The 23,971-nt window shown below is 42.8% G+C and overlaps 1 protein-coding gene across 3 annotated transcripts in view; it reads right to left on the bottom strand.

Annotated features, from left to right (window-relative positions):
- LOC137841206 (transmembrane protein 132B-like) overlaps nt 1–23,971 on the bottom strand; it is a 272,117-nt gene that overhangs the window by 188,262 nt on the left and 59,884 nt on the right. For all 3 annotated transcript variants that reach the window (XR_011088487.1, XM_068653887.1, XM_068653886.1), the window contains exon 2: nt 9,452–10,331. Coding sequence is in view for 2 of the 3 variants with exons in the window: in XM_068653887.1 (XP_068509988.1) it covers nt 9,452–10,331 (880 nt within the window). In the remaining variant the exon portion in view is untranslated. The remainder of the gene's footprint in view (nt 1–9,451; nt 10,332–23,971) is intronic.

Below are 23,971 nucleotides of genomic sequence, written 5' to 3' on the forward strand. Positions count from 1 at the left end.
ACTATTTTTAAAGGGTTATTAGCTTTGGCAAATGAGTCAAAAGTCATCTTAGCTGAAGAGCATAGGTACTTATGCCACATTATGGACATAACAGCAAGAAATGCCATAATTAAGACAGTACTACTAGTATAACTGTGTGTCACTAAAATCAGTGCACAAAACATGAACAATCCCTATCCACCCATGTCCTGTCCACCCACCCTATGACTACTACTGCCCCTAGCAAATTTTCCAGCAACTACCAGAAATATGAAGCCAGAACACTGGGTGCGCACGTGCCTTGCACACAACCAAATTCAAACAGTTTCACTGGCACAAATCCTAAGAAACTCTACGGAAGTCAATTAAATCAACACCCTTTTCTGTGTAAAAGCAAGAAGATTCTGGCCAGACAAATTAAATTAGAGATGGGACAGAGCCAAACTCTCAGATGCAAAGCAACCCAAAACTCACAATGCGCTTGGATCCTGGTCCAGATTCTCACAGTCTGCTACTACTTCTCCCTCACCCTCTGCCACCTCCCAGGATAGGACAAACTTTTCAGAATGTCCCCAAGCGTCACTCAGTGCATTTTATCACCATCTTCCATCAGGGATCCGTATGAAAGTGCTCATATGTGTGCTTTCTGTGGCTGCTTGGCACATTTCTTGCCCAGACCCTCATTAACTTGAGCAGATGCTTAGAAAGCCCATAAACAAGGCACCATCTATCCCTCACTTTTGCTTCTCTTCCTTTCCCATTTGCTGCCTTCTAGGACCACTGCAATTAGAGATGGGGATTCAGTGAAAATGTATTTGACAACTCCTTCATTAATCCCACAAAAGCTTTGGCCACACAGTGAGAAAAAAAGCAACCAAGAAAGTTCACTTGCCAGGAAAATTAAGGAAAAAAAAAAAAAAAGTGGGGGGTGGGGGAGCAGTTGGGAGAGAAAGATGTATTTCGGTCCCAATGAGCAGCTTAAACCAAAGCATGGCGGGAGCAGGAGGAGACCTGCTGGAGCCTAGCCTGATGGCTCAGAGTGCTGGGGATGACAAATCTGCCCCACAAATGTACTTGCTTGAACGCAGCCTCCTGACAGTACTTTCCTCGTTCAGATACCCCTTGAAATACCACTGCTCTTGACAAATTCCTCCTCTGCAGGGAATATCCACAGCAAGTGCACAGGTGTCCTAAGGAGAATACGTTTTAGAGACACTTTCCTCTTGTGTGTTTGTATATAACTCTCAAAACACGATAAAGCACTGCTCAGTGCAGGGCACTGATGCCCAGCACTGCTCAGAGAGGGAGCTTTTAAGTGGTGGATTTAAAGCCAGGGGAGATGGGAGATAAACCCAGTGGGCAGGAGTATCCCTGGGTGTGGGGAAGCTCCAGGAAAGCCCCTACTACTGTCCCCACAGAAAGCAACCCTCTTTCTGGGGCTTCTCCAACTCTGTTGGTGCAAGGCATCACCTTCCTTGCTCTGCCCCACTCCCCAGCCTCCACTGCCCATGCGGAGTTGGAAGGCTTGGGGCTGAATGCTGTTTTAAGTGTCAACAGAGCGGGCTGCGCCTTGGGGTGGCAGACTCATTTGTCACTGTTTTCTCCTCCTGCAGCTGTTTCAACTCACCTGGGATCCAATAACTTTGTTAATATGATTTCCTTCAGACACTGGTCTAGTGCAGCATCAAAGGCACACGTGGCAGCTCTCAGAAGCACAGCTCCCTGCTCTGCCTTTTCCAAAACCTGATTTTCTTATGAGCTCTTTAACACCATAAACTGCAAGGGGAATAGGGGGTGGGAAGCACTCAAAACAAGAAGAAACAATAATTTTCTTACACCATTACATCTCCTGCTCTTCCTGAAAGTCTTCTCTCCACAAGGCCGCCAGCTAACTATCGCACTGGCCTTCCTTGTGGGAAGACACAAGGGTGAAAGCAACTCCATTGCATCAGCAGGAACATGAGGAAACTGAGACCAATGTGCTCACTCAAAGAAATACTTCATCAGCTTCGTGTGACAGTACTGCTGTTTTGCTTTTTTTGCCAGGATAAACTGACAGCAATGCACAGCCCAAAACATTTATCTCAGGAAGAAGGCAAATTTCAAAGTACACGCATTTTTATACTTTTTTTTTCTTTTCATTTTAATACTATTCATTACACATAAGTAACTGCAGCAACGACTGAACCACTGTTGTGTCTGACTTGTTTAAACAAGACCGTGATTTACTGCACTGCCAGCTAGTGAAGAGCCGTACAAGACGCTGATCAATGCCATCATTGTCAGGCAACACAAAGCAGAGCGTATTGTCCAAAACAAAGACCTTCCCCCCCCCCCCCCCCCCCTCCACCCCCCCCCCGTGCTCCCTGCCAGGGGCTTGCTAAGTAGGACACACAGCTTGCAAAAAGCCATGGTGTGTCCCTGAGCTTGAAATGATCACTCAAAGACAGGAACCGGTCCCAAACTGTGTTCCCAACCCAAGTACTAGGTGAAAAAAACAAAACATATATATATATATATTGCAGCCATTATAGCCCTGAGCAAAAGGAAGATTTGGAGGAGGGCAGCAGCAATACCCTGTGCAGATGTGAGGGGTCAAACCATCAGTAGCCCCTTCAACATATCTCCTTGCCCATGTGGAATCACCACCCAGAGGACCTTGATGGAGCTGAGCAGATGCCACAAACCAAAGGCATCCTTGAGCATCTCAGTCTCCCCTGGGATCCACATGCCTCCCCCGGGCACACTCTGTCTCACAGGCATTTTAATTGTGCTCGCACCCCACTCTCAACACGACCGTGCCGCATCTGCTGCCAGTGCTCTGCATGTTCGCACTCAGCTCAAAACAAAGCACTGAGTCGAGCAGGAGCTGCCTGGAGTTAATTAGCAGGAGCTGTCATGTCAAAGCTTTTACAGACTGGGATCGGCCTAGGGAAAAGCATGTAAAACCAAAAACATTTAAAAATTTAAAGTCTCTTTCCATTACCATCAACAAGGCTGAGTTCATGTCAAGTCACATGCTGTATTGGCACCTTCCAAATCCACACGAAATACTTTTCACATCATCCCTGTTTGCCACGTACTGCAGCGCCTGCTAATGCCCTGGCAGATAAAGGCTTGTCAGGGCTCTTCTTACAAACCTTATGCACTGCCACCAGTTACACCAGCCTGCTTACCTACTTGTAGTTCAATACTTCACAGACAAGATGCCTCACACACCAAATGACTTCAAAATCAGTGCAAATAACTCTTTCTTTTTTTTTTTTTTTCTTTTTTTCTCCACTGTACGGCTCTGAGTATGAGATACAGCAAATTCATTTACATAGCACTGCTCCATCCCTTAGTGCTCATAAATGCAGATGGGCTGATGAATAAGATAGCTGTGCTGCTGGCAGGACTCCAGTAGAGAAAGTGGGGTCTTGAGGAAAATCAAACACCTTTTCCTATGCAAAGCAGGGCATTGCTTCACTCCAGCTCTACTCAGTGTCCGTCCACCCCCTGCCATAAATGTGAAACATTCCAAACCATCAAAATTGAAAATAACTAACCAAGTCAAACTATTCATCTTTTTCAGTGAAATAACACCCTGGTGAAATACAGAGGGTAAATATTTCAGAACTTGATCTAATTCTGCATTTTGGTCAACCCCTCCTTCCAAATCCTAGCAACACTTCCCCTCTCCCGTGGAAGAAGGGAGCACCCGTAAGCCAGGGCTGCTTGGAGCAGGCAGCAGGGACACTTACCACCATCACCAAGCTCTGCCCCAGTCTCCCAGTAATGAACAGATATGTTTATGGACAAAGCAGCATGTTCAGAACCCCCTTACAGGGTGACAGAAGTCACGGGCAGAAAGCATTTGGGTACAAGAGCTCTCATCACCGTGCTGCTACCAGCCCTCCACATGTGGCATGGGGCTGCAGCTCACGTGTTTTATTCCTCACAATTGTGGGCAGGTGATTATTGTAGTAGGTAGTTGACCTTTATCTAAAATTCCATTAAAAAAGTTTTATTGACTGTAGTCTTGTGGGGTCTTTGAGGATTCACTCGTTAATTCACTGTTGGATATCCATGGGTTTTGAAAGCTTTTAGGACTGTTCGAGCTCTAGAGAGACGCTTTTTTTTTTTTCTTATTTTTAGCTGTTTTTAAGACTGTAAAAGGGGTCTTTGCCCTCTCCAGTATGCCCAGGGCAAAGAAGGTTTTCTTAAAGCATGCAAAATGGACAGAAAGTGGCAGCATGGCACCACTGCTGCCAGCGCAGGTTGGCTGGTGCACAGGTGCAGCCACCCAGGGAGGATGCCTTTTCCAGCTTGGTCAACACAGGATCCAGGCTTTTATTGTACTTTATACGATATCCGTGTGAAATTCATAGCTCCACACCATCTTGTCACATAAACACCATCTATTAATACGTTTAGAGCATTGCCAGGCTTTCATCTGCCGAAGTTCCTTTTTCTGGGCCAAATGCCTATCTCAGAAATAAGAAAATTAAAGGAATGGTTCAACCCTTTCTGAAAGAGAATTTATAGAAACAGTCTATCCGAGCTAAAAATTTGCTGAGAGTTCCCCCGGCCTTTGTAGGAGGGTCCTGGAAGGACGCTACTCCCTTCCTCATTCAGTGATGAAAAGAAAACAAAACAGTGGGAGCTAGACAGTCTATGTATCTAATGAGGCAAGCTATCTGGAAAAAAATAGCATGAATTTGTCCTTGAGGAATATGTTGAAATGCATATATACACGGGGATTGCCTAGATCTCTCTGGCATTTCCATCCTTGCAGTGCTTGGTGTTTTGTATTAATAGTAATCATTGTGTTTCATATTTTGCATTTAGTTCAGTGCACACTTAGAGAGAAGAGAGAAATAATCAATTTCAACATTCATTCTGGGTTTATTAACACCTTTAAATAAAAAACAAATATTCCCAAGTCACCAGCAATACCCTAATTCTGTAATTATTTCTAAATCTGTATTAGCACTTCTGATTAATTTCAGAAGTACATTCTTCCCCTTTTCAACACATTCACTTCTGCTAAATTCTCATCCTAAAGTGATGCTTCAGTTAATCATTTATTTCTCTCATCAGTAATAACCCTGCCCTGCTTCCCCATTGATAACAGTTTGGTTGCAAGCAATGAAGGCCGTGCAGAGCCTGCTTCTCTCCCGCAGCCAGGCTGTGTTACCCACAGTCTGCACTCTCTCATTTTCTATGCATTTCCACATCTAAAGCCTTCTGTTTTCTTTCTCTTGTTTGCTCTTGGCAGCTATTGGCAGGAGACATCCTCTTAATGATCTTTTTCTGGCCTTCTAGACGATTGCTCAAACTTCTACAGATCTTTCATTATTAACACAGAAGCCTTGTAAGTCAGTTTTAATGGCCTGTGCAGTTTTTATTCCTTAGCAGGAGACATCACCTCCTCCATATGGATATATGTTTATTAAAATAAATCCTTAATATCATTTTTCCCAGCAAGAATAATCAGTAAAAGCCAACCGCCGTGTATTACACCTTCTTCTGGTTCATCCAAAAATAAAAACATGATCTTTGTCCCGCGATGCGGATAATCCTTCTCCCAAGGTTGCCTAGGCACCAGGCAGCAGTGAGGTCCCTTTGCACAGCCCTGCCATTCCCCCCAGGCAGAGGCTGCATCCTGACTGCAGCCGCTTCCATTTCTCCAGCGTGGAATTCATTACCTGCTCTCAGTTCCTTCCTATTATTCCTGGAATATCTCCAGTCTCTGTGTCTGCTCTGACAGCGGATAAAAGAAGGATGGGTCATTCATATTAGGGACGTGTAATGAATGCCGACAAACCCACTTTTTGTCTGTGCCTCGACAAATTGCTATTACTGCTCAGCCTTCATTACTCATACATCCGTGCTGATGGTTCGAACAGGGAGACTTGGAAAAGGGGACAAAACTCCGACATTTATTTATAAAGAGTGTCCTGGTTTCTTTCGTACAACCAAGGCGCATTTGTCCATTTCTTCCATTAAATGCTTTCATGCTGTATAAAATGATCCCCATTTCTCTTCTAAATACACCTTTTGAGTCTCAACTGTGAGTTGAATAATGCCATACTCCACAAAAGAAACACAAGTTAGTCCCATTGAGTGCTGGATAACATTTCCATCCTTACAGTTAAGCAAGAATTGTTTTTTCCTCTCCTTGTTACAACTTTCCCATGTATATCAGGAGACTTCTTTAGTTCAGTAAGTAGCACAAAGGCTGGCGCTACTTCTTTTTTCATCATGATTTCCATCTTTCCCTGTGTACTATGTTTCAGCCATATTTGTTAGTAAAGAAGGTAACAGATATGCCTGTGCATCAAAAGACAAAGCGCCCAAGGATCTGTGACAGTAATGTATCTATTAGTCCTGCAGGATTCTCAAAACTGCGCTTCACCTTTGCTTTTTTAAAACCAGGTAGCCCATAAAAAAGTATAGTCACGGTAATACAGGCTCCTTCACCTATCTTTATGGTTAAACTATGTTTAGCGGCAGCCCACTTAACATAATGGCCAAAATTTATGTTCACAGATGGCAAATTTTACAGTACAGACCAGAGCAGCAAGGCCACAAATTAATCTCCAGTGTCATAAGAATTTCATTGCACCCCTGTATAGATCATCTTTCAACAAAGCAAGCAGTATGACTGTCAGACCCAGCAAAAGCATTAAATCCCCATTTAGCCTCCAAATTCTGCCCCTTGACATATCTGGGTCCTTCAATTACACCAAGCCACACTGTCTGGATTACAAAATGAAAAGAAACAAATTCTCTGGACCACAGCACAAACAGAGTTCCAACTTGATCTTAAATTCCATTTATTGAATGAAAACAAACAAAAACAAAATTGCATACTGTCAGAGCTCAAGATCAGCATCAACCGCTGTGCTGAGAATGACTTGATTTTGATCTATCATCTCATATGAGCCAGACTGCAATTCACTCTGCTTCACTTATAACAGATACGATTAAAAACAATCAATTATATTAGGCAAAAATATATTTCTGAAGGCAAACATTCATTTCAATGTATTTTTCTCTGGCTATAACACACAGAAATTCTATGTATATAAAAAGCTCTGGGTTTTTACAGACATTAGCATTGAGCCGAAAAATAGGGAAAGCCTGCGAGGGAAACCACATAAATGAGATGCAGGCGCTATAGTGATTGTATTTTCCTCGGCATAATTCCCTGCCTACTATGTAAACTTCAGCTGAATAATCTCTCCACGGGCCCCAAGAATGTCATTGGAAGTACTCATAGCAACAGTTGCTGCTACTCTCTCCATCCTGGAGGATGGGTGAGCTACCAGCAGAATTGCATTTTGCCTCTTTCAGTATTCAACTGAAGGTTAAATAAAATTGCTTGCAGTCTCTCTGATGAAAAGCACAACACAGACAAAGCCAAGGAAACGATGAGACAGGCTAGACTACCTAGAGCTGACTGTGAATTTTCCAAAGTAATGTTTCTGGGCACATAAAATACACTTATTCATTATAACAGTAATATCTCCTGGAGATGAACCGATTCTGCACACTTCTCAAAGAAGGAAATCCCCATGGAAACCTGCCTGCCTGCCCAGCAGCTCAGGAGTGCTGAGATGCACACTCAGCCCCACGAGAAGCTGAGGGTCTTGGCAGTGGCCAGGCTCTTGTGACCCATCTGGGGCTCCTCAATCTGGAGGTTCTCAGCTCCCTCGGTTTCTGCTTCCTTAACACCCCATGTTAGTTACTGTGCTCATTGCTTCCAGATGCAATTTTGCTTTTGGAAGACAGTAAAAAATCTGTCTCCGCAGGAAGATTTCGATGCTTTCCTGGCCAGTGGAAATTTCAAAAACGCCATCTTCACGATATTTGTTACAAGGCAAAAGTTATTTTTCAAATTCCAATGAAATGAAAACATCCTCACCTTAAGTTTTCTCTAACACGTTGGGAATTTTATCCATGGTGTGGCAAAGAGAACAAAAAACTGAGAATTAAGAGCTGATGTGAAATCCTTTGCAGAGCCTTTGGCAAGTTGCATCATCTCTCTGCTACAGAACTGGGGATCAATAGGCAACAGCTGAAGTCCGACTGTTCCACAAGGTTGGTCCGTCTACTGCACTACTCAACGGTGGCTGCTGGCCAGAACAATGCTTAACAAAGAAAAGCCAGTAAACCCAGGCACAGAAGCAATCACAGAATAACTTGCTTTAAGAAGAAGAAACTTGGGAAGAGTTTTTGTGACCCAAACCGCTGGGTCAAATGGGACAAAAGTCCCATTAAACCCTATAACATGATATTCATCACAAGTATTTGACCCCAGGATGATGAAAAACGCTTGGGTGGGTGGGCCACTTCTTATCCTCTGCCTGTGCACTGTGCTATGAAGCACTTGTCCTGACTCATGCTGCAATCTCTAAGTTTATTAGCATTCACGTGCTATTTCACAAAAGTTGAATAACTTGAAAGTACTGTGTAAGGTTTGCTGTCTGTTTCCTCAATATCTGTCCCTACAGTGCATTGCTGTCATATTCTGCTCCCATCATTCTTGGATCAAAAAGTTAGAGGTGAGGCACGAATCCATTCTGAGGTTGCCAGCACAGACTGTAACTCCTTTCCTCCCAAGCGTCTCACATTCTTAACAGCAACTGACACTTTCCAATTACCTTTTGGCCCTTTTATTCCCCAAGTCTGGCTCTCATTTTGCTCTGAATTCAGTCTCTATGCAGCTCTGAACCCAGAGTCTGACAGCTAAGGACATAACAAATATGCAGCACTAACCCTTGGGGTGGTTAGAAATGCCTGAATTCTCCTAATAAAGGCAGATTCACAAATAAAGGTCACCAATATATCTCAAAATTTAAAATTAAAATGGCTCATGCAACAAGCAGTCAAAAGCTTGAGGAGGCAGGATGGGCTGTCTTACAGCAGAGCCAAAGAAGGACTTGCAAAGTTTGGATCCGAATCTTGGCTCTGCCAGAGACTTCCTATGCAAGCTGAGGCACATCTCCCTTCTCCTAGCTCCCCTCTGTACACCACAACAAAATAGTTCCTCACCACATAGGACTTGTACAAGATGTATGCCATTTGCTTCGGAAATATTGTAAGAGAGCTTATAAAAAAGATAGGGTGTTTTGCCAAAGCAATGGAAAACACTTCTGCAAACCATCTAGCAAAATGGATCGCAGCCGTTTGCATGGTTGAGAGGTGTAATTTAAGAGGCAGAAGTACTACTAGAAGCAAACAGAATTAAAACAAAAGATAATGATGCAAACTAATAGCTCATACTTTAAAATCAATTCCCATATTCCAAAAAGTGTCATCTACACAGATAATTCAAGCCTATTTATAGTTTTCCCCAGTTGGAGAGCAAATGCTTAAAGTTCTCTGAGGAAAAAACTGAATGTAACCAAAGCAATTACACCTGAGATCAATTTGTCCTTATTTGTTGACTGCTCAGCATAGAACACTTTAGTTATTCTCTTACCTTAATACAAACTGGTCTGCTAGAGAGTCATCGGCCAAGGAAACATGAAAGGTCACAACATCACCTTCTCTGACAGGGCTGAGTGGCAAACAGATGACGACATTCTCATCTAGCCTCAGTGAAGACTGTTTTAATTTGTCGTGATTTGGGTAAACAATGATGCTACCAATCCTCTCCATAGTTGGCAAAGCCTTCTGTTCATTATCTTGACCTGCATGGATATTGTTTTCCCATTTTGCATCCTCTGGAGAACATTCCCCATCTGCTGTATAAATCTTATAGAAGAGCTCCACAGTAATCCCTTCCAGGGAGGCTGTTTCCTCTGAAACCAGGGGTGCAGGGGAGCTGAACCAGCTAGGAGATAATTCCAGCTCTGCAACACATAATCCAAGATGACCTGTCAATCTACAGCTGGCCACAGCTTCTCTAGATTCCAGGAAGGCAAACATCTTCACGCAAGGCAAACTCTCCGCAGAACTATTGTCATCCCAGTCCTTCCCCGCAATATAAAACAAGGTTTGTATTTTAGGTTTGTTGGAATAGATCGAGTTGTCAATTATGTGCGATTTTAATTTCCAATTAAAAGTGAATTTATTTGTGAAACCAAAAGATGCAGAAGACAGCATGAAGTCCAAGGGAACAGCCTGTTCTGCAGAAAAAGGTCCATACGTGGCGTTTAGAATGGGTGGTAGTTTGGATTTGTATATAAAGAATGAATCCACCCTAGACTGCAAACTGGAGTTCCTCATGATATCCTGGTTGACTTCTTTAAGGAAGAAGAAAACATCGGCATTGCAGATGTGATAGCTCGTGGGGAGATACGTTGGCAGGTTTGAGAATCTCTGTATGCTGTCCATGATCCCTCCTCGGCTCTCCACCACTGCAGCCCAAAGATAAAAGGAAACAGAAAGACAATTCTAGTGGTTGCTTAGCAGGCCCCTCCGTTCTTCTACAAACCAATGTATTACCAGGGATCAATATAGTTAGCCACAAATACAAAACAATACAACATGGTTACTGTGCAATAAACACTTTTGGCTCAAAGCTCATACCCTGAATGATATCCCACTCAATCAGCCATACAGCTCCCTTTCCCCCTTCCCCAGGCTGGTACTTACCCAAAGTCCTTTTATCAAGTTCTGGATAAAACAAGAAGACAAACTGACAAGGCCAGACTGCAAACTTTTTACTGGTTGGTTTTTGTAGCCAAACCAAGTTCGTGGTTTGCTCTCATTCACATTGCAATATATATAAGCAACTGGCATATTGAATATCAGTAGGCAGGAAAACTGAACATTTTCTTTCAACTAACATTACTAATGTACAATGCAGGCTAGGCTGGGGTTTGCAAATCTGCATCATTCCCATCCCACTTTTGCCAGGTCAGTAGTTTGGAAGTTACCTGCACACTGATAAAAGACTTGTGTTCTTGGGGAAAAGAAGTTTTTGCACACAAGAAAATACAGGGTTTGGCAGAGGTCTCGGTTGGATGGATTTACAGGCTAGGGTGAACTTGAGAGGAGAAGAGAAATCCTTTACATGCAGAAGGTTCAGACACTTGGAAGGATTTTTTAGTTTAATTCCAGAGGAGAATGAAACATTTGGAAATCACAGAAGTTTCTCTACAACACAATAGTCAATCCTCAAGCCAATGCTGAGCAACTTTTCCCATGCAAGAAAAGTTTCCAGAGGGAGGGAAGGATCAAATAGATGTCTTTGGTTTTGGCTGATCTCTAATTAATAGTGAGATATATTCAATCTGGGCTGCGATTCCACCAGAAAGAGGTGGTGGGTCTTTTAAACTAACAATTCATAGGCTCCAACAAAAAGCTAGTGAATGTAAGCTCCTGGGACCACCACAGAAGAAATAAACAGAAACCAAATGAATTAAAATGCAGCAGTTCCATAAAGCACAGAGATAACAAAGAAACAATGACAGATCCTAAGGTCAAAACTCTTGTTGTCTCTTGCAGAAGCTTAGCAGCGATTTTAGTGTTTGTCAGGCTGGGGAGAGCAGATACACAATGTGACAAGCGCAGAAACAATTACACCTGTTACAAGCCGGATGAATCAGATACTTACAGCCACAATTTAGCACAGATAAAAGCTCAAATATTTAAGAATTTTTTTTCAGGTTGTGTATTTTTAAAGCCTATACTTCTCAAAGACACATTCTAGGGCAGACCTCATGCATTTGACTTTGCTCCACTCTTGTTGTCAGTTGAAATTGTGCTCATTTATTTTCAATGGTTTGATATTATCTATGCTCGTTTAAATATTTCTCATCTCATCACAATACTTCTGCCTTTACTTTTGCTACGTATTTGATCTTATCAAGGTTTTTCTGCAGTCATTGAAATATTATTTGTGGGAATGTGTAAATAAAAAATGTATATAAAAGCATTTTAAAAAGCTCAGCAGGAAACAGTATCAGTAATCTCCTCCCTCACTTCTTCACATTGGGATGAGTTCCGGGATTCCTCACAGCTCCACAAGCAACAGCAACTGCAGAGCAACTGCCATGCCGTCTCCCCACTTGGGTGTCCTCTCATTTCTGAGGGCCACACATAAGTGTTGCAGTCCATCTCTCACAGCACACCAGTGCAGCCCATACGCACGCGGCCACGGAGCTGGGCACCCGGCCAAAATGCAGAAACCCAGGTGACGAGGAGCTCCCTCATCCCTTTCCGATGTGGGAGCCGCACTGAGCCCGCCAGCTTTGGAATCACAGCTCTTACACGGGGGAGAGGAAGTACCCCAGAGGAGAAAACCGACCCAGACCCTTCCCTCCCACACCTTTGCATGCTGATGTGAACCCAGTGCAGCTGACACACTCCCTGCACCAGGCAGAACCCAGAGCCCCCAGTTTTGTGTGCAGAGCCATAGGACATGAGTGGTAACAAGCCGCTCTGGAAGGAGATGGAGGCAAGGGGCCAACTGAGCTACCCGCAGCAGCGGAAGGCACAGGCAAGGCAGACACAACAGCAGAAGAGGCAGTGCAGCAGGGACAGACACCGCTGCCCTGCAGCACCCAGCACAGGAGGGTGCCCTGAACCCACAGCAGCCCACGAGAGGGATGCAGGCACGCAGCAAGGCTGGTGACCTCTGCTCAGCAATGCTCCAGGACACTGCTTCTCCACCACTGCCTCAGGGCAGCTGAGGTGCTTTTAGCCCCCTGCCAAACGATAGCGCGCTCGGCCAGTCACACAGGACAAACCTCGTCCGGCTCATAGCAGGAGCAGAGGGAGGAGATCAATGCCAATTCTGGCACCCGAGTCACCAAGGGATGCTTTAGCAGCTCCATTACTGCTCTGCTATTTATAGAGCACCTTGACACAGCGTGGCTTGCCATGCCATTTCTGCTGCTGAAAGTAAACTTCGTTCCTGTGAAAAGCAAGGCAGCGAGGGCAGGGAGAGTGTTGCGCCAAACCCAAACGCAGACAAGTGCCTTCCCAAATTAATTGTAGATAAATCAGGCTACATTTGAAAGCAATCCTTTAGAAAATCCTCATTTATCATAAAAATGGTGTTGCCATACAGAAAAGCAAAGGACATACAAAAGCAGCAGCACCTTCTGGTTTCTTGGAGAAAACCTAGAATTTGCCTTCTCCCGGGACACCCTAGATTACAGAGGACACTGACATAGCTCCTGAGCCTAAAGAAAAACTGTATAAAACTGTATACCAGGCAAGACTTATATGCATCTGTGTTTACATTATAGCACTTCCCTGCCCCCCTCCCCCCCCCATATCCTTTATGCAGACACTTTATCTCTCTCAAGCACTGATTTACAGGAAGTTTAAAAGGTATGTTTTTCCCTTTCCTCCATTTCATTATAGTGGCAACATTCAGTACCTCTTCTGAGAACTAGTATGAGGGCTAGGATATTTGCTGGCTGTAACTCAAATAAATGAGACACAAATTTTGTTTGAAAGCTTATATGAGAAGCCATAAACACTAGTAGACAGGGCTGGGCTTTGTCCTAGAACCAGCCTGCAACAAAATATGATATCTGAATTTAGCAGCATTTTATGATGATCTAGGAATGTCTAAAAAAAAATACTTCATACGGTGGCAGGCCAATACCCTGCCTTTTTAATTTGGCATGTCAGCACCACAACATCAATCTCCTTACAGTAACAATCAGAAAAAGGACACATCTCCAGCTTTCTGATGTACAACAAAGCAGCTAATAAATCACCTACTCCTTTAATAACCACTCCATCAAGATCAAAAGAGGGCAGAACATTAGATCAGAACATGGTTTAGTCCTAATTGCAAAATAAAGAAGAGCAAGAGTTGAAGAAAAGTAGATGGAGGCCAAATGAGCATCCCCAGAGCCCAGGGCTACCTCAAAGGCTGAACTCATTTTTTCAGACTATTTTGGGACTGGGGACACTGAGGAAGTAACACACAGACACGATGAGATATTCAGATTGCATTTCTACCATATTTTTTACCTTGTAACACTTTTTCAGATGGTGCTTTGCCTCTTTTAAAGCACTGTTATTCAAACCAGACAAATACCAAGACCTTTGGAGCAACAGGTCAACTGGTAACATCTCACCCCTCTCAATTAACGCCAAAACACTTCTCTCCAGAGCAGGACAACAGCCTCACAGCCCAGTTCTTCCTGCAAACTCTGACAGTGCATACTGAAAGGAAAGTCACTCATGGTATTTCCAAAGAGCAGAGGGAGAAGCTACCACCATGCACAAAACCAAGCACACAACGCCATGGATCAGGGAGATGCTCCTTCCTAGTCCTTAGACTGATCAGCTCACACCTCAAACAAAACTTCCTTTCTGTTATATATATATATTTATTTTTAATTTAGCCACAAAATTATCCACCTCTTCTTTCAATCCATATATCTGACTTGACTCTAACTGATGCCACAAAATGCAGCACAAGACTAAAGCACAAGCAAACCCAAGGGCTGCCATTCATGTAGCCCAAGATTTCATCCAAGCTGTATTTCTTACATTTCATAAATTCTAACTAAGAAGAAAAACAAGTATCCCATAGAAGGCAGTGGTGGCAGTGGCAGGTCAGCATTATAAACTAATGCTTCTATGGTAAGCTGTAATAAGGGTAAAGTCTTGAATTTTTAGTTATGAAATGATGAACTTTAAAATAACTCCTGCTGGAGCATAAATATCTTCCCTCTAGCTTAGCTAATTACTTAACAGGAACCAAGGCTTACATAAGCCCACAGTAATTCTGAAATTGGTGGTGCGACAAACTAGAAGCAATAAAAATATGCAACTTTTTCAATATTCTTTCCTTCTGAAAACAAACAAGAAATCCAATCTTGCACCTGTGAAAAACTGAAAATGTTAAAATCCATCTTTCCTGCAGCATCATCAAAACTGTAGTGTGAGATCATACAGACACTCCTCTTTGTAAGAGAGGAATAATTTCAAGTAATGTGGTGCCAGTAAGTACTATGATGTTATCCATGACTCATACAGAAGCAATCAATGGCTTGTCTGTATATGAGAAAAAATCACCAGCCCTTCCCACCAGCCCTCACTAAAGACCATAAAGACCAAACTACACATGTACATTATTCTGCTATAAAAATGGCTCCATTCATAATAATTAATTTGCTCTGGAAATGCAGGCGTTATCCTTGAATAAAAACACACTGTATCCCAGGATAATGCATCCACACAAGGAAAGCTATTCTAGAACTGCTAAATCATAGAAGAACAATTAATTCTGAATTAATTCTGGACAAGCTGCGTAGGTTATGTTCTCTCATGCACACAAGGGGTAAGACCTGATGCCTGTTGGGGACCCCAGCCATGAGGGGCTGTGCAAGGTGATTTGGCCTGGCTCCAGCTGGGGGAACTCCAGTGTGAACTACTCTGCCTCTTAATCCTGGCAGCAGGAAAATGAGAAGGATGATACCTTGTGAAAATCTACCATGAGTTCAGGTTTCATTTGGGCACTCTGGGTAGGGTAAGTTGCGGTTGTGTGAGAATTTAAGGAGACTAGATGAACACCCACTTAATGCTTACACTGACTCATTCAAAATTTAATAAAGTAACCATGGAAGGAGGATATCACTGTTTACTTCCCACATTCAGAGTTCATCCTGTGACTCATCTCGTCAGTTTTACATTAGAGGAGAGAAGAAAAAAAAACTCCATAGTCCCACTGAGGAACAACTTCCATCATCCACCATTCAAAACAAGCCTTACTCATTTCGTACTTGATGTAGTTATACAGTGAACTGCACTGGCACAGAAAAAAAAGCTGTAATAATAAACAGTGTTTTCAACTGTAACAGAAAAATTTGAAGATATGATACTGCAAGGAAGACCTAAAAAGAGTACCCAATACTTCTTCAATATTAAAGTCAGCCCAGAAGCTGTCAACATATTAAAAAAAAAGTAGCATAAAAAAATGACAGGATCCCTTTAAGCTTTTCTCATTCTTTTGCTTATCCTAGTTTGATGTAAAGATAGGACTTGATATAGGACTCACAACCAGTTTACAGTCCTTGTATTCAATTTTGATTAGACATCTGTGGAAGACAGAGATTCACTTTGCAAAATGTTGCTAGTTGGGCAGTTTGTTTTGAAAGACCAAGACAAGAAGAAGGATGCAATTTAAAAAAAAAAAAAAAGTCTATTTAATCCAAACATCTAAAGCTGAAGAGAGGTTAATTAACTTTTGTAGGCCTGGGACAATGTCTCACATGCTTATCTTCAAATGTCTCAGTCAAACTTTTGTTCACCGAGCTTCACTGCAGCTGTACATCATAGTCACTCTCTGCGGGAGGCAGCCCATCTCATTTTAGATAGGTATCTAAGGCTAACACACACTCCAGCCTCCCCTTCCAGTAAATCACAGACAAGGGTGTCTCCATAATTCGTCTTCTCACAGATGTTCATATCTCAGGGGTGTCAAGTCACCCTTGGGAGGAACCTATTCCTCTCCACTGATGCCCAAGGTGGCCGGCGCATGCCATGCCCACGTCTGCCCATCACCCTGCTTCCCATAGCCTGAAAGCCACATCTCAGACCTCAGAAACCTGCCTACCAAAGCACGGTTTTCACTGAAAAATCAACTTGTGCACATGAATGAAACCCCCCTGATCAGATCACAAGTTTGGTAATGAACAGTACTATTGTGCTCCTAAACAAGCCCATAGCTTCACCTGCTCTCCATTGCCAAAAAACTTAAGTTGGGTGTGATAGTTTCTGAGCTGGTACTTACGATAGTTGTTTTCTTTTCTGGCATTTTGCACAATCACCCATACTGAAAGACATACATACAGCAAGGCCACCTACAGATAGTAATAAAACCGTACTGTCTGAAAGGCTGCCTATAAATCTTATTAAAGTAATCCCTTCCCTGAACCCAGATTATTACATTCACCTTTATGGTAGAATAAAAATTAATTTTCTCAGCTATAATAAGTGTATGATAAGACTAAGACTTGGGACTAAATAAAGATTATAATTAACTCCAACTGAATAAATCTAAATTTAGCTTGGACTAGCAATTTGTTTTCATACATTTTCCTCTACAACTGAGTGAATAAGTATGGCAGGATTAGCATCCCATGCCAGCCCCAGCACTGCTGGCATGCAAAGGAATGAGGAAGAGTGTAATCCAACACCCAACAGGCCTGAAGATTAATTCAGGGTTCTCTATCAGCAAAAGTTTACAAAAAAACAGAAAAAAATGAAAGGTTCGCAACTGCCTTTAGTCTGGCAAAGAAAGCATGTGAAGTGTTGGACTCCAGAGAGAATACTGCTGGCTGCACTCCCTAAATTGGTATTACACAAAGACACGACCTCTGACACCAGCTGCTGAAAGCATGTTTAGGGGAAACATCCCTCCATGCTTGCCTGACCTCACTCTTTCCAACTGAGTATTTGCTTTTGGGTGCTATCAGAAACTGGCTGCTGGGCCAGGTGGGTCTGTGCTCCGACCCGGTGCAGCCACTCTTCTTCAATCTGCTCTCCCTTCTCCGTGACACCTCAGAGGTGATCTATAAAGCAACTGCGAAACAAGACACAGCGCTATACAACCACATGTAAGCACACAAACAGAATGGGGGAAGCAAATGCACCCAACAGGTGAACAAAATTTACCTTTTTTTTTTAAGTAAAAAAAAAAAAAAAAAATACAGCAGCACTGTACACAGCAGATGAGAGGTTTATTTTTCAAGGAAATGAACCTCTACTTATAAAAGGTTGAGGAACTGCCTTGTTAAGCCACTGCCTCATTATTTGACATTCTCTGGGAAGATGGTTGTTAACTACTTTATTACTGGGAAGGAGGTGTTCAGGCTTGTTTATCAAAATAGATCACATATTTATCCTGGCCAGGGAACAGCATGTAAACCCAAGCAATAAAGCTATTGTGTTTGCTCTTCTTATTGCCATGCTAGCCATGCAGACATCAGATTTGCCTGTTTACAATGATTTTATTAAGCACAGATGAAGCTGAATCATTATCATTACAGCAGTTCTTCAAGTGTGTATGTTTATTTCCGAAGACTGGAGTTCTTTCACCTTAAAGCTGATACAGTCTGAAACCAGAAAATAATATTTTTAGGATGAAATAAGAGTACATATGTAATGCATTACTCCACTGTAACAACTCAAATTCACATCTCATGACAATTTAACTTTCCTAGACAGGGACACCCTTGTGCTGAATGCTGCAAACCCTAGACCCATCATTTCCTTTTGAAATTTACCAGATAAGCACAATTCCTGCCCAAATATGAGATTTCCTAAAATTATGCTATCCAAAGCTGGGGAGTTCAAATTCCTCCTGAATTATTAACACTGGTTGTTACAGCTAAAGTCGTCAGAGCTTCTAAGCCAAGGATCCAGCATCTCTGAAGGTTATAAAGTGAAAATTTATTCCACTATGGGGAAGAGAGATCCCCTTTCCTCCAAATGCTACCATCATGTCAAGGCTTAGAAGGACTTGAGAAAAAGGACATTAAACCTGTAACATCTGTAACTGTAGGAAGGTTATTTTAGGTAAGTTTTAGAGGTTTTTATTGCTCCCTCTGAACCCTGTACACTGGGAAACATGGTAACTAAGGCACCAGTTTTATGAGCAGCAGCCATAGAAAAAATAGTCACAAATAGTCATAAATATTAAAACTCTCTAAACATCCCTAAAATAGCTTTTCTTGAAACATATTGGGGATGATTTCAACATCTGTGAGTAATGTGCCCATCCCCACACCCCATAAAATCTTTATGTCATCACTTATTCTATTTATTAATCTCTGTCGCTCTCACATGCATGCTTCTGGTCAAAGTCTTCATTGTTATAAATATTTATTCAAATGTATCTGATAGAAAAAAAGCTAAAAGTTTGATCAGCAAATATAAATTATATTCCTGTAATACTGTATATAGTTGTGCAGATGGGACTTTGTGGTCCCATCCACAGCCCATGAAAGCACCAGATGATGGTGTTCCCAAGCCAGGTCCTCACGGCCTTCTGAGGCCAGTGAGTTCTTACCCGTATCTCTTGGGTCTAAAATGTGCTGTCTATGGAAAATGGAATCATTCCAACAGGTGAAGGACATAGAACAAATATCAGAGGTGAGCCTATAGAGAAAGAGCAACCATTAAGAGAGCATGGAGAAGCTGAACACAACCTCTACAAAACTGAACCAGAAGTGAGATGAGACATTCACAAGGTCTCTTCTTCAAGTCTTCATCGGCTGCCTCCAGCTCCTGCCTCCTCTGACAAAGGCAATACAGGTATTTGCAGAACAAAGGTTTTCCAACCCAGACTACATGTACTTCCCTGAGTGCTCAAAGGGAGTTTTCCTCCCTGTCACAATCAGCACGGCCAAGGCCATCTGGTGCAATGCAGATAACTGACAAATCTCAATGCAGGGAGGAGGCAGAAGGGAGGAAATTCCCCAAGAGTTTCCTCATTTAATGTGGCTATTGCAATTGCTCCGGTTACTCTGTTGGGTTGATCGCTGGCCTAACTTGCCATTTTAGCTTTGATCAGAGGCACTGATATGGCGGTTAAAAGCCACAGGCTGCTCTTGGCGAGTTTCTCTGCATCTCTCCTACAACAGCAACAGGAAATTGTCCTGCCAGTTACAATTAGAGGCATTAGCACAGTGGCAAAAGGTCACAAATTCATCAGCTGAATGAACTGAAAGACAGAGCCACTACTGCAAGCTAAACTGAAGCTTAAACACACCTTGGTAACCTGACTGGTTAATCACCCATCGGGGTTTCTATTCTGGTTACCTGAAGGGGAGAAACAACTGAGGCTGCACATGCATTTACACACACAGGTTTTGCACCACCTGCCCCTACACTGGCAGAAACCACACAAATACAATTGCATAAACACCAAACCCTGCTCAGAGGTGCCTCCCCCAGGCACAAACAAGCCTCTTTCTCTCTTTCCAGACACCCCTTGGCTCTTGTGCAGAGCTGCAGATGTTAAGACCAAGAGGTCTCCACCTGTACAGGATGAGTGACCTGCCCCCTGGGGCTGCACACCTTTGCTTTGCCTTTGCTGCAGGATGAGGCGCAGCCACCCTGGGTGGTGCTGGACCAGGGCAGCAGGTACAGGGACTCCACTTCATGCCCAGCTCCCTGCGGCATCGATGCTTCCAGACGCTGGCATGGCAAACCTCTGCACATCCCTCCCAAGACCTGATAAATAAGGTTTGTCACAGCTACTGGAGGGACTCGTTGCTAAAGAGGAGGTTAGGAAAGGGCTCCCTACTACCATTATCTTAGGCAAAACTCATTTTCCCACGGTGATATTTCATAAACAACAGAAAATGAGTACGTGTATGGGAGTGTGCATATATTCTCCGAACAACAGAAAGGCCTTACAAGGGGAACACATTCAGTAAAGGCACTAGGTGACTGCAAAAGTAAATCTCTTAAATATATGCTCTAAACTATTAGCCAACTGTGAAATATTTGTATTCAGTGTCAAAATATCTATGTCACACAAAGCCAAGAGACTGACAGGAGAAAGGCGAGGATTTATGTTAGCTGGGGTCTATCTGTCATGGAGATAGGAAAGCCAAGAGAGAGTCCTTTTATTAAAATCACTCTCCTGCTGCAGATATTGATCTAAGCAGCTAAGGTTGAATAGCAAAGCTCATCCCTATCTCTCACAAAATTCTCACTGGTGGCAAAGGACTGGGGGAAACACACTCACACCCCCAGCAAATGGAACCCCAAAAGGAGGGGCAGGGAAAAAGGAACACTGATAGAAACAGCATCCTGTGATGCCATAGCACAGCTGCCTTCCAGGAACCAAGAAGCGCGACTCCACTTCACTTTCTGAGTTTTCAGTATGCCCATTTGGCTTCCCAAATCACTAGTGTAGGTTGCCATTACTCCCAGACTAAGCTCACCATTAAAATAAGGGGAAACAGTGCTGACTGCATTAATTGCATTCCCATTCTGAGCAGAGAGGGACAACAAAAAAAGTCATTTCATAAGGATTCTTTCTTAAATCAACTTCAACATTTTCTATTTTTCCTCTAAGTAGCTTGGATCTGGATTTTTGCCCCAGTTTGGGCTGGCCCTTCCCTGGCAGATCTTTCTCGGTTCATGGAGCACCCGGATCTTTGCTGCAGTTCTCTTTGCAAAGGCCTCATATACTGCATCTAAAGATGAAATGAAGCAAAGTACCTGCAGTTCTATATACTACAGACTATCTACATTCCTGTATGCACAGGTTACACAGAAACACCATTTTATAGTGCTTTTCTCCACAAAAGCTTCTTTGGTGGTATTGAAAAATTCCCTGCATAAGCCAGAAATTACAAATTATTAAAACGCTGGCAGCAGATTCTCCAAAGGCACTGTCAGAAAGATGTGAATTTGGCCCAGAGGCTTTCTCCAGAGCAATTGGCTTGCACCAGATATTCCATTCTGTTGTTTCAAAGCTCTTGGAGGAAATGAACTCCAAACTGATGGGCCCAAACAGCCACAGGAAACTACAAAAGCAGCTTACAATAAAACCCCTGTAAAGTTATTAAGAGCACATATATATCTTGAATGCACAGAAAATCCTATGTCTCATCTATAACACTCATCCATATCCCACTGTGACTGTAATCCCAGAAAGAGAATATGCCATGTGCAGCCCCTCTAGGGAACTCTGATAAGACCAAACAGGATGCGAAGGCATGCAAAAAAAAATCCTGAGTCCTGCCCCAGCTCCAGCACTGGGAGCAGTTCTCATTTTGCTCTCCATTAATGTTGAATTTCTCATCTGGACAGGTACCTTAACTACACATGCTAATTTTGGGGACCGCTGGCAATATAGATAGTTAAGTTCCTTGTTGAATCTTTGCAGTGTTAAGATCCATGGGAAGAAGTCAGGTTTCACTTACGTCTCCCCACTGAGCTCCTCCAGCAAGTCATGTCCCCATCCTGCAAATGTGCTTGCACAAACATGATTTCAAGTATGTATGCAGTCTCACTAAGTCAGGAAGTTTTCCCACTGCAAAATTCAAGCACAAACTGCTGTTTCAGGACAGAGACCTGCAAGGCCACCCAGCCTTTTAGCTGCTTCAGAAAAAGCCTAATGAGAGCTCCATGGCTTTACAGATTCTCCCACTATTAGTTCAGGGATATCTGTGCCTTATTTCTCTGAACCCAATCTTTAACCTGCACTTTGCATTGCTCTCACAGGCAACCAATTTTACACTAACCAGACTCCCAAAGCAATATGTGCTTTCTGGCTCTCATAGGAGCAACCACGCAGGCCTACTTCTGTGGTTCAGACATCATTAAGTTATCAATTTATATCTACCTCTCAAGGGACAGCACATGAAAATAATGAATTCTTTCCCTTCTAATGACAGCAGTTTTTTCCCCTGCCAAGATACCCAGAACAAAAGTTCCTGTGCTCTCTCCATTTTTTTATTCTTAATTCAACATTTTATTTTTGAAATGACAACAGCCTCGAGCAACTCCATTAATTTGTTACAGAGTAAAAGACCTTTGCATTCCTAGGATGATTGCTGACCTCCCCTGCTCCCTTGCTTATCAAAACAGTCCTCCTCAAGCACACCCTGGTATCAGAACAAGACATAATTTTTCACACTTTAATGCATTATTTTACGTTTTGAATATGCATCTGACATATTTTACAAATTCATGGCATATGCTGTCAGAAAGGACAAAATAACCACCCCTTGGTACCATTTTTCTCCTACTACAATGATCAAAGGCTGCAGCTTGTCATTCACACAAGGAGAACAGCTCCTCTTGGGGAGAGAAGGAGCCTGCAGCCTCACCCAGGACTTCTTGGGTTTTGTTTCTCTGCCTGTTGCTGATTAGCAATTTAGAGTTTGATTTCCTAAGCACAAGGAAAATTCCCAATTGCCTGGAGGAGGCAGCTCTAGGAGATCTTGTCAAAATACTGGTGTGTAAAGAAAGTGAAACGTTATTATGGCTCCATCCTACAATGCATCAAATACACTTATCTTGCTCACAGACAATTATTAACTTATAAGCAAAGAATAAAAACTCTCAAGGAAAAAACAAGGTTGGATGAGGTCATACGTGCTGCGTGGTTCCTATATGTTAATATATTAAGGTAATAAAAGATAATGAGCAGTAGCTGACAGCATTTTCAAACTCTTCAAATCAAGAGAAGTAAATTAGATCAGATTTGAGATTGCCCAAGAAGGTAAAAAGCTGAATCTAATTCTTTTCTCAATGACGGGACAATCATATAACTGAGAAAAGGTTAGAGGGATGTTGCTATCATAGCCCAACCCAGCATACCAGCTAGGAAACTCCAGATCATCAATGTGACATTATTTTAGGATGATGAATGTATGCCAGTGGCTCCACCAGAGCAGAAAAATGCTCACCTATCCAGACAAACTATTCCAAGAGTGTGAATTTACACAGTAATTTATAGCAGGGTTTCCCAATTTGTCCTATTAGCTCTAAATTGAAACAATTCACTGATAGTGATCTGGAGTAACTCAGGAAATAAACTGAGGATGGCCAGATATGGAAAGTCTGGAAACAACCTTTCCACTAGAGTGTTGTTTATCCACAGGATTAGCCTGCCCCAGCATATGGCTGCCCCTTCTGGCTGCTAGGGCAGAGCCTGTCCCACTCCAGTGCCAGGCCTCAGGACTGTGCCCACCCCAGACCACACAAATTTACACCCATGACTGCCTCAGTTTCCCAGAGAGCCAGAGCAGGGTTCTGTAGGGGTACGACAGACTGCAAACACATACGTGAGTGGCACAGCATTTGTGCATTCTGAGGATGCTGCTTCACTGCAGCTCAATGTCAGCATTTGCCCATTCAAAGCTGCCGCAATGGGCAGTGAGAGGAAGCAGCAGAAAACCTTTGTTCTCCTTCTGCTTGCTGGCATCTCCTATAAACCTCTGTGTGGAAATATCGCAAGTGCAGTTCAAGTTTGAGTCAATTCAAGTTCAAGTCATATCTTATATCCAATATTGCTCACCTACCCATAGCCTGGAGAATAAAATTCTGCAGAAAC

Source organism: Anas acuta, chromosome 17 (assembly GCF_963932015.1).
Source record: "Anas acuta chromosome 17, bAnaAcu1.1, whole genome shotgun sequence".
In the NCBI taxonomy this organism is placed as follows: domain Eukaryota; kingdom Metazoa; phylum Chordata; class Aves; order Anseriformes; family Anatidae; genus Anas; species Anas acuta.